Consider the following 11,621-nt stretch of genomic DNA (forward strand, 5'->3'; position numbering starts at 1 on the left):
ACAGCAAAATTCATCAGCCCAGGAACATCTGCCTGTGCGTGCAGAGAACAGACCCATTTGACATTGCACTACCTCTAAAATAACTCAGCTGTTTGAGCTCCTTGCTATGTTCATAGATAAACAGAGAAACCTGCAATGCAAATGTTTACAGTAATTTTGCATACCCTATATGAAATAAATATCACAAGTAAATTCTGATACTCAAAACTGAATAGTATACAATGTTAGGGACCAAGTTACATTTATAAATGCACAAGCATTAACACTATCTATTCAGCCTAATTTCTTAGTATGCAAGCTTCAGCAATTGCTAGCTACACTACACTTCAGGAGTCATAATAAATGTTGGTCATGCCAAAATCAAAGAAGGAACAAAACCATGGAAATTCTCTGCCATCCTTCCAAATGATACACAGTTTTTGACAGACACAGTAATAATACAGTGGTTTCACGAAATTCATTAACACTGTCCAATATTAAATATCAAGTCTGGAACACAGATGCCTACGTTCTAAATGAACCCAAAATCAGAGCAGGAGCAACAGGTTGTCAGCACTGTGTCCACACATAGCAAAAGCAGAGACAGCGAGAGTCTGTACCTGGACCAGAGCTACTACTACCCAGAATAAAATGAGAATAGGGTCAGCTATACTGGCAAAACAGAGGAGAGGGAGAGAAGAGGGACTGGATACAGCTCCAGTTACAATTGTTGTTGCAGAATAGTTTGAAGAAATAGCCTAGACTCTGTATCCTGGTCTTGCCAGCACAGTCCTCAAAAATGGTCCCTTCCCCAAAAGCCAGTGACAGCACGTAGGAGCTCTGCTAGCAAGAGCAGGTTAAATTGTGCCTGCACAGGACAGAAAGTTTGCTGTGCCAATGGCACATGGGATCATTCAGTCTCTGTATCCTAATATAAGTATTTCTGCTAACAATTTCTCATGGAGGAAGTGGAGGATTCACGAGTACATCTCCTTTCAGGAAATAAAAGATCTTACACACTCAATACCCTGACTCAACTTCAGTGCACACTACTGTGTAATAAAATCTAGATCCTGCCCTGGAAATTTGCTTACTCTTTAGATCATGCCACTTTTCTCATCTTGCAAAGAGGTTCGTGAAGAGGATCTTCCTAGCAACAGCTCCTTCTCATGGATCAGGCTATCTAGCAGGTCCTCCTGTCTGTAGTTGTGATAAACCTTCAGGAAAGCCAGAATTGTAATTCCCAGCCAAGTCAGCCAGGCAGCCCAGAGACCAAACTAGAGAAGAAAAGAGATTATAAATAGGTCAGTACTGTATCGTGAAAATGAATTCAACTGTCCAGGTGAATATCAAAACCTCAGCCAGTTCAAAACCCATGGAGTTACGCCAAGTCACACCCAGTGAAGTCCTGGCCCCTCTGTTGCTCAACTCTGTCAAGTTATTCCTGTCTTAAAAGGAAAAACTCTTTATGTACTAGAAAAACTGAAGCAAAAATGCACTAAGTAAAAGAATGAAAAAAAAAGAAATTTGTATACTGCAGGTGCATCCATTGAACTTCCCATACGTGACATTCTGGCAGGCCCAAAATTCTTGGGATTATTTCACTTTTGTTACTTTAGAACTGCAATATGTTTTAAGATATTTTCCAAAACTTTCTGCCCAAGTCCTTGGGGCCTCCAGCTGCACCTGCAGAAGTACAAATTTTAAGGCGTTTCTATTCAAAATATTGTTGAGAAAATCTTACCAACTGAATTGTGATGCTCTGGGGTAACTGGTTCACATTAGCAAGAACTCAGACAGCGAGGGAAACCCACTCCAACCCATCCAGATTCCTGGTGGCTCATTTATATACCTGGCATGAGATACCTCAGCTTAAAGCCTCAGATCTCCAACAGGTTCCATCACTAACTTGTCAGTATCTTTTGCTTAACTTTGTAGAAATAATTACACTTCGATTGGTGTAAGCACTCGAATGTTGGCCTTCCTGTCTCAAAGGAGGCTCATTTGTAGCAAGGCCATCTGGCAGAAATTCCATTTTAATTCTATGATGCCTTTAGCAAAGAAACATTAAATGAATCCCTGTATTTCAGTTTTGACATACTGCATTTTTAATTAAAAAAATACAACAATTTAAACACTTCCAGACAGTAATACAGCCATGTACTCTAATAGCCAATTTAGATAAGCAAGGACTACTATTTTTTAAAGGGAGTTTATGTTCCTATGTATATTAAGCACTTTGGAAATTCTCCTGAGTATTTCTGCCCATATTTACAATTATCTCAGTTCACCAGTTAAGAATATTTTTGAGTTATTCTACAAATCTTGGAAATAAGAGATATTAATTTGGCTTTATATGACCATGTCTAAAGAATTGGAAGTTTGCCTTCATTTCTTATGCATCACTTCATTAATGAAATATTATCTTAAAGGCATTCACACATCTGCTACTGCTGTGCTCTTAGCATATTTGATATGAAAGAATCTACATGGATTTAGCCAAATTCAGTGAAACACCCAGGGTCATTCTGATGTGTTGGAAGCATCTGAATGAAGGAAAGTGAACAGAGATGGCGTCTGTGTGTGTGTGTCTGTGTGTTTGTACACTCACGTATACATGTGCCAAATAGCCAAAGCTTTAATTAAGCTGCCTGTTCTTCCCTTCTAGATTTTATCCAGAGCCCATATTTGTAATTCTCAAATTGTCAGCAGTCTTGATATCTCCATTCAGACCGTTGCTACTAAGTAAAGCCTACTGTGGGAAATTATTGCACTTATAAGGCAGTTTGCTTTAGCCAGTAAGTCTAGTCCATTCTTGGGTTTTTCTTTCTATTGTTTCAAAGACACTTATTTGCACTCCATAGACAGATCCATTCTCCTGCCTTCATCCAACTCTGCTTACCACACCTTGGATATCAGAAGACAACGATGCAGGATTTTGTTCCCTGCTTAGTCCTTTCTTCAAACAGGCACAATTAGGATTCATTTTGACACTACCAGGTTCAGCTTTTGAGGCCAAACAGTATTTCCCTGGAGCTGTTATGCTCCCAGGCTCCTCTTATTTAGGTGTTCGCAGAGCTTGGAGGCTGCACCTTGCAGGCTAGCTCTACCCAGAAACATCTGGAGGGATGTGGATTGGTGTGGGGAGCCACATCTGACAGCTTGGGCTGATCCTTCTGCACTGTGATACGTTAACTCTCCTTCAACTGAAGTGCTATGTGCATGGACCTTGGCTTTTTAGGCATAGCTCCCTGTCAGACAAATGCCTTCTCCTGCATATGGGTTGCAAACTGGCCATCCCGAGATCACAGGGTGGATATAGACATTTAGTTCCCATGAACTCAAAGCTATAGACATAACAGATTTACTTCTCCTACCCAATCAGTAGCTGGCATATTAGGAGTTAATGGCAAATTCTGCTACAAAACACAGCTTGGCCTCGGGCTAGCATCATATAAAGGGGTCACTTTTATGGCTTATTTCTGTCCTACATGGAGATATGTCTGAGCTGGGTGTCTAGATGCCAGTGCTGTCAACAAAGGCACAAAAACAGCTTGTGTCCAAGAGGTGTGGTTACCTTCAAGGAGCACCCTAGGCAAGCTAATGCCTCTTCCCGTGTGGGACAGCGTAAGAAGCATACGTACGGGGACAGCTCTGCATGGCTGGAGCTGTCCTCCTCACAGAACTAGTACGTGCTCACATGCACAAGTGCTCAAGTCCCAGTGTTCACTGACACTTTGACTTAGAGCCAGCATATTCAATAGAAAGGTCTGAGAGCCTTAGAGGTCTAACCCTCAAAGATTCCTCAGAAAATAGCCCTATCTAAACAGCAGTAATCTTTAATTATTTTCAATGGTCTGATATTTATATAGGCTCAGGTGATCTCAGGCAAACTCTTGGAAGGCAAAGCTAATAGCCCCATGATCTGGTGCAGGTCAGACGTGATTCTGAACAGCAATGAAGAGCTCCAGGACAAGAGTGTTGCAACTCTTGCAGAGCTCATCCTTTGGAGAAACAATAACTTTTCCATCATGAGTAAAAAGAACAGTGGCAGAGTCAGGTTTTGACATGTCCACATTCAAAACTATCTATTTTGAATTTAAAATGCAAATGTGCCTGTCACTATCATCTTGATTCAGCACTTACTAAAGTCAGTGGAAACATTCCCATTGATTTCAGAGGATGGTAGCTCAGCTCTAGCAATCCCAGATCAATGAGCAAATGGTAAATGAACCATAATAGAACCATGACCTAGTCTGACCCACCTGTGCAATAGCAAACTGGTCGTAGAAAGCAGAGTTTTCTAAGTTCAGTTCAAGATCTATATCCTGTAATTCTTCACAGCTACCCAAGGAAGGCATTTGGAGGGGAAAAAAGAAAATTATTCCAGATATTCCAAACAGGTAAACCAAATATTAAAATGAAGCAACATCTTAAACATGTTTCAGTCACAACAGCATGTTCTATCAAAAGATATCTAAGTTATTGCAGTAAGCAGGTTACTTGCCAATCTTCTATAAAACTAGGCTAAAAGAGGCATGTAATTACTTTCTTTTAAAAAAAATGTATAATTATGTAAGTGATAACACCAGTCTTCCCTAATTGGAACTGTAATAGTTATTATGAAAACAAAACACTCAAAAACCTTTTCTCCCACTATCCCCAAGCCTCCCACATATATACATCTGGCATCACCCCAGCTTGGTTGCTTCACCCCTCAATGAAACAAAGTGTATGAGCCTCTGTTACCTTTTGACTTCATCAGGAAAAGCCTCAGAAGAAAGGATTGTGTGGGTTTTTGTTTCGGATGCTCCAGCAAGGAGACGATACTCTGATGGTAAGATAGAGGCTGCCTACAGGTTTTACAAATAAATTGGACTTTCACTGGTGTGAAAAAAATCCCAGGATTTTGAGGTTGTCTTTCTATCTCTGGCTTGGTTTCTGCAGTCTCTTCTCTCTCCATTTCAGTGTTGTCGGTCATCTTGGGTTCTTATCCGAATATTCGATTAGATATTTTTTGTAATTGAGTTTTTAACCGAATATTCGAATAATTCGATTAATCGTTGCAGCCCTAAACAGAACATTTACTATGGCATTTTACAACATATGACAATGTGCAACATAAATGTATGCTTTAAGTAGTATGTTTATTCAATATCATATGACATAAAATGTCACCTTTTCCTCTCTCTTCATTGTTATTTTTTTGATAGGAAAAATCTACCTCAACTCATCATGTTTCCTCTAAGGAGCATAAGCATCGTGGGATACAGTAGACCATTTTAGGAGCTGTACATTTTGTGCACTGTAAGAAAGTATCAACCATCTGTACTTTGCACTTACAAAGTACTTCTCATTCTTCAGCTCTCAGGGAGTCCACAGCACCTCTATGAGGCCAGCATCTTTATACCAATTTTTGGATGATGGTGCGTTGTGTGACCGTGTGTGACTTGCTTGTCCTGGCAGAGCCAGGACAGCAAGCCAGGAGCCCTGACTCCCAGTCCCCTGCCCTTCTCACAAGAGCACACTCCCCCCATTCTTCGAGCATTTCCAAATCCAGCTCTCCTTTGGAAATAAACATTTTTCAACTAATGTATCTCTTTTGCATATGATCATGACTCTTAAAGAGACCATGAAATGCCATGGAAACGTACTTTTCTTTGTGGAATACTAAACACAAAAGAAGTTTGACTTGCTTTTTTTGCTCCAGATGAAAAAAATCTGGATTTCCACATTACAGATGCCTTCTGCCCCTTGCTCACCTTGCGTGTAATAACTGCAATTGGTAACGCGACTGTTCGTTGGTGCATATATGAGAAAAACAAAGGAAGGAAATATATTCTTCAATACTAACCTATTTGGCATGCTTCCTTTTTCGGTAATTGCATCACACCACATGTTAAATCCTACACTCACTATAGTGCTAGCAATAAATGTGATGAACACCACAAAGGCGCTGATCAGCAGATTCAGGAAGGCATAAAAGAAAGAGCTGCAATAAAAGGGAAGAAAAATGTAACTCATAAACAGCTGAAACACAACATCAGCAGTCTCTCTAAGCAGCACACACTGGGCACAAAGATATCGGTTTCCATTTGAAATACATCTGCTTTAATTAAGAACACCTAATACATTGAAAAACTATGGATTATGATTTTGAGTCACATTATCTTCATTTGTAAGTGCTTTTGATTTTGATGATTTTTTTTTTCCACCATAAGAGGATAGAGCTTTAAATCATAAATACTAAGTGGTGATTGTTCATACACAGCATGGCTTTCATTAGCTGTAATGATGAAAATCACTATTGTTAAAATAAATGTCATTAGCTCAAATTATATAGTAACTGGAGCTAGAATTATTTCATGACTAAAGTGATAATTGGGACAAAAATTGCCTAGGAGAGGGAAACTAAAAACACAGCACTGATAGCCATAATCATTTTAAGCAATGTAACACAGGTACTGCCATCATAGGACACGAATTTCAGTTTTATGGGCAATTTGCAGAGCAGGCCAGCTTCTTCTGGGACTTCTCTGGCTTTGGTGTCAGTATGTTTTTTCTGCCAGCTGAATGTTAATTTACCTCAGTTCCCTTAAGTCTGCCCAACCAGGGCCAGCCTTAGGCATGTGCTGTGTTTGGAGTGGGAGAGGATGGGATGCTTACAGTGGTTCCATAGAGTCAAGGAATTGTCCACTCATTTGGCAACCTCGTTGCTTAACTTCCCCCCCATAATTCTAGCTAGTGAAAACTTTCTAATCATTTTCTCAATCATCTGACCAAGCCCTTCTCTACTTGAAACTGCTCTAGGTGGCACTTGGAAAGTCTCATTATCTAAAAACTGGAAATCTGCTCTAGGTTAGAGAAAGACTGGCAACTCCAGTAGGCAGATCATCCTATTCAGGTTGGGTGGTAAGGATGAATATGGCGAATTTCCCACCAGTGCCACTCTCATTATGCTAGGGATAGAAGGAGTCTACTCATCCCAGAGAACATAACAACAGTCTCTTTTTTTCCCTTATGGCTCATTAAATGAAAAGCTGAGAGTCTTTCTGAGTCGGTGTTTGAATCCTGGGAAGGTACTGGACTGGACAATCCTAATTTCTACAGGTAGTACAAGGTGAGACATATGTGACCTCAGGAGGACTTCTTTAAAATGAGATGAGGAAATGATTACCAGTGCGGTTAGGATGTTTATTTCTGGATTGACATGGCTTTAGAGGGGTTGTCTAGGTTCTTTCCAAAATGACAGTCGTCCCACTCAAACAGTGATAGAAAAGAAGTGAAATAAACCACCTTCCAGAAGTGCCCTTACAGACTGTAGTGGGAGCTGGAATGCCAGGACACCTGACTTTGAGATGAACATTGAGATGAATCCTACTCTCGTCCTTTGGTTTCACTGGACTCGGCGAACTAGATCAACTCATCTCTGCTGAGTGCCAGGGTCATCCATAATAGCAGAGAGAGCTGGTATGAGCACACCATGGTTTTGCCTGTTCACTGCCCTGCCCTGATTTCACACCTAACCTGGATTTCATCCCAAATGTTGCTAAAGCCATATCCACTGTGTGCACTTTACCGTGGTACACTGGCCTGAGAGGCAGAAAAGGCTTGAGCTGTTCACTGAATAAAAAGAGACTTGACACCAGAATTAGTTACAGCTCTAGAAAGCGAACAGTTACCAGGATTATTCAGTGGACCATCACCAGCCCAGGACATCTAGTCCTCCCTCTACTTCCTACCCTGCAGCACAAGAGGTGCCAATGTCCAGAATCCGACCTTCCACCAACAAAGCAGGGCTTTTAATTTGAGCCAGGCAATCAGTAACCATCACCGTGTGCTGGAGATTGCCGAAATCCTGGTAGACAACTGTCCTAATTCAGCACTCTACCTCATCTATGTTCCTCCTTAGATCAGAATTTCAAGCTACACATTCCAGATTGAGTGAACACCCGGTAACAATAAATGCTTACACTCAAAGTAGAAGTGGCTTTGCAGTTCTACTAGTGAAGTATCCGAGTTGTACCTCTACCTTTCAGCTGAGCTGAGTAGTCCCAGGCCCAGAGCATGGCTGGGAACCAGCACGTGCTTTTCCTACGTGCAGGCAACTTGAGCTCAGCCGTCCCTGAGGAAAGGGATGCTGAGACCCTTTCAGGTAAGAATTTTAGCAATTCTAACTGTCTGACAGCAATCATTCAAAGCCATCACACACGCAGACAGGGTGCTACCACTGACTGCCTTGGGCCACCTTACTCCAGAGCTGGCCCAGCAGCAGCGATCCTAAAGGGACAATTTTTAGACGCTTGCCCAACAGGTTGAACTAAATAGCCATGTTTGAAAGCAGGCCGAACATCTGATCCAAATGTCATTATTACGGGGGTTTTACTGCTGGTTTCTTCCAAAAATTAACTAATTCTGAACTGCAAAACTGAAAAAAGCATCTGGATTCAACTAATCCTCAATAGGTATCTGATTACCTGAGGAACCTGAATTCAAATTTATTAAGTCCATAGTTATATTTAGATCTTGTAAGGTAAGTTTTAATACAAAAATAAGTTTCTAGACTACACTTGATATAGCATGTTTTAGCATTAGGCAGCTCGAGAGTGGCCAGAAAGAGCGAATCAACACTGCTATCCAGTTCCCAATAGTAATGCCACGATGGTCTTGTATGAGCTCCAATGTGTGTAACAGTCACTGAACCAAGAAACCTCCAATCCAAATAGATCTGGAAATGAGTGATTTACCCTTGGCATCATCCCTAAACCATGAGAAAATGGCTTTCCTAGTCTAGCCAGCCACCAGTGCCTGCTCCTGCCTTCCCACCCCTGTGCAGCTGGATGCTTGGAGGGTCCTGGCCCCGTAGTGCCCACAGGCTGGGTTACCTGTGCCAGGGGCTCTACCTGAGTGGCAGGGAAGGCCACCGGAGAGCCAAGCACAGAGCACAGAGGTCCCGAGCTGCTGCCTGGACCACCAAGCCTCTCACTGTTCCTGCTGGGCTCTAATGTCCTTTGGTTTGTCTGAGCCCAGTAATCAGCTGCTGCATGGCGTGTTCAGCATTGCCCTCATGTCGTAACCAAGCAAAAGCTGTTCTCCGTGATAGTTGCCATGTCCATCACAAAAGCAGGATAAAAATAGAAGGGGACCACTAAGTGCTCCCTTCTGCCTCCTCCCCCTCACAATAATGTTGTTTCAAGGTTTCTGGCATACCCAGTGTACGTCTGGGGAAGGCCCCCCTTTGCAAGGACATGTAGTGAGACTGTGGTCAGGAGGCACCTGTGAGCCCCAGCCTCTAGCCAGCATCACCCCATGGACCCCAGCACCCTCCATGCTCACGGCAGCACAGCTGGCCAGATGCTGCACCCAGACTGCCAAAGGGCAGTGGGTGCATAGCGGTGAATCAGGCCCCCCCACCCCAAATTCCTGCAGGGGAGCATCCTCCAGGGAGGGACCTGGACATAGGTGGGGGTGTACGGTGTGTGTGCAGACAGATACAGGCAATAGACACCTCACCTCAAACCCCTCCAGGGAGCAGGATGATCTGGATGGTGCAGAGCCCAATGCTTCACCCCCAGGCTGCTCCCCCTTGCCCCATCCTGCAGGAGGGACGGGCGCTCCCTGCCCTTCCCGGGGGTACTTACTCCTCGTGCCCTTTGCAGAGGAAGAAGAGGGTCCTCCAGGCCTGCACTGTGGCCAGCAGCAGGGAGAGGAGCCCGGTGAAGATGCTGAAGCGACAGGCGGCCTCGGGCCCCCACTCCTGCACAGTGAAGCGCTGCCTCTCCACCGTCAGGTTGGCGTTGAGCCACATGCCCTCTGTGAAGAGCAGGCACCGGCCATGGAAGTCGTTGCCATTCTCGGAGAGCGGCACCACCACGATGAAGCTGAAGAGGAAGGCCAGGAAGTAGCAGATGCACTGAGCGAAGAGGAAATTGCTGAGCGCCATGGCCGCGGCTCTGCGCAGGCAGAGGGAGGGAGAGAGGGAGGGAGGGAGGCAGGAAGGAGGGATGCAGGAGGGAGAGATGCGGTTCTGGGGGGAGGGGAATGATGGAGGGAGGAAGGGAGGAAGCCTGCAGCTGTAGGGGTGGGGAGGGAGGATGCGCAGTGCAATGCGATGCGATGCGATGCCTCCTCCGGCCAGAGCAGCTGCCTCTGCCGCGGCCGGAGCTGCCCCCACCGATGGCTTCAGGGCTTGGGGGGAGAGCGGAGAGGAAGAGCTGTTGCAGGGGATCCCTCTTCTTCGGGAAAATCTGGCTGCTGATACACCCTGGCGTGCAGAGGGTTAAATCAGCCCATGTCTCGCCAGCGGGGCTGGTATGGGCTCTCAGCAGGGTATCCCCCTAATGACACCAGACACTGAAGTCCCCCGTGTTGGTGGCTGTGACACATTCCCTTCTTCTAAAAAAAAAAAACAAAAAACAAAAAAAAAAAAAAACCAAAAAAAAAACGCAAAACCAGCTCCATCCTGGCTGCTGGATCCCAGCAAGTTTTGTCCCCAGTTTCTAAAACTCTGGCCACCAATCTCTGATGATGGCAATAAGGGCCAGCGTGCACAGCCACCCTGGGACCTGCAGACCGAGTGGTTTTGTTTCTAGCCCAGCTGGTCACCCCCCACCAAGATATTGCAAGTGACAGCAAGGGCTCACCAGAAGTGAAATCACTTTTGTTGAGCCTTGGTGTCAGTTAGGGACTGCCCAGGGCTGGGATCACCTGCATTGTCCCCTGGCTGGCAGATGGAGTAGGGGTAAAAGAAAATAACCCTGGACTCCAGATGGACATCAAGCTGAGAAGGGACCAGCATAGCAACGGCACTTCCATGGCAGGGACAGTCATTCTTTGTTCGATTCCCAGGGGTGTGCATACACCCTGCTCTGCACTGCCAGGAACCGGTCCTCTGCCTCGCACCACTCTTAGAAAGACATCAGAGCATCCCCTTAAAACTGCATGGTTAGGATGCAAAAAGCAAAAGGCATCAGAGAGAGGAAGGTGACTTGTGCTCATCCACTTGTGGAACCTGAGTTTCTACCCTCTGGCACAAAAATCCAAACTAAACTGACCCCAAATTAGAGTTTTCCCTCAGTCCCAATTCATTTTTCTATCTAAACATGAATCCTCTTTCTAACACAAGACACCACAATTCACCTCCAGTTCCAAGTAAAGCAATTTCCTAATGCAGTTTCCTCACTATATCCAGTCTGAGATCAACTGCAGGTCTCAGATCACTTCTTAATCCCAGTGTTGTTTCTGATGATTTTTGGCACCATGCCACTTCCTGAGTAGTGCTTAGAGGAGCAGATGAGGGACTGGGACCTCGAATATACTGCACATGGGATTTCAGGCTTGTGTTTCCACTGGGCAGCAAAACAATTCTTTTTTCTATGCTGTAAAGAGGTTACAGATACAGTCCTGAGGCAGGTGCTGGGGGGATTCTTGGAGAAGACATTATTAGTTCAGCTTCACTGTAAATCATTTGTAATGCATATTATCTTGAAATCTTGCTCTATCTGTACAGGGAAAGTATTTTTTGTGCAGAACGTGCTTCTTGAATAAAAACTTTTGTCAGTATATATGAAATATGTCAGGCCATTTTTCTGATCCTTATTCAATTCTGATCGTCAAAAATTGTATTTCAATTTTGCAAGATG

At 44.1% G+C, this 11,621-nt stretch overlaps 1 protein-coding gene across 1 annotated transcript; it reads right to left on the reverse strand.

Moving 5' to 3' along the window:
- Positions 1–1,076: 1,076 nt before the first annotated feature.
- TMEM179 (transmembrane protein 179) lies at positions 1,077–9,922 on the reverse strand. Its single transcript, XM_009982496.2, has 4 exons — positions 9,621–9,922; positions 5,834–5,971; positions 4,245–4,323; positions 1,077–1,256 (listed from the first exon to the last, which is right to left on the reverse strand). The coding sequence occupies exons 1-4, from the start codon at positions 9,920–9,922 to the stop codon at positions 1,077–1,079; spliced, it is 699 nt and encodes a 232-aa protein (XP_009980798.1).
- Positions 9,923–11,621: the final 1,699 nt, after the last annotated feature.

Source organism: Tauraco erythrolophus, chromosome 6 (assembly GCF_009769465.1).
Source record: "Tauraco erythrolophus isolate bTauEry1 chromosome 6, bTauEry1.pri, whole genome shotgun sequence".
Taxonomy (NCBI): Eukaryota; Metazoa; Chordata; class Aves; order Musophagiformes; family Musophagidae; genus Tauraco; species Tauraco erythrolophus.

Coding starts and splice junctions, on each gene's coding strand:
- TMEM179 (XM_009982496.2), bottom strand. CDS start 9,922: ATGGCGCTCAGCAATTTCCTCTTCGCTCAGTGCATCTGCTACTTCCTG. Junction 5,972..9,620: donor CTCTGCAAAGGGCACGAGGA/GTAAGTACCCCC, acceptor CTTTTATTGCAG/CTCTTTCTTTTATGCCTTCC. Junction 4,324..5,833: donor AAAGGAAGCATGCCAAATAG/GTTAGTATTGAA, acceptor TTCCTTGGGTAG/CTGTGAAGAATTACAGGATA.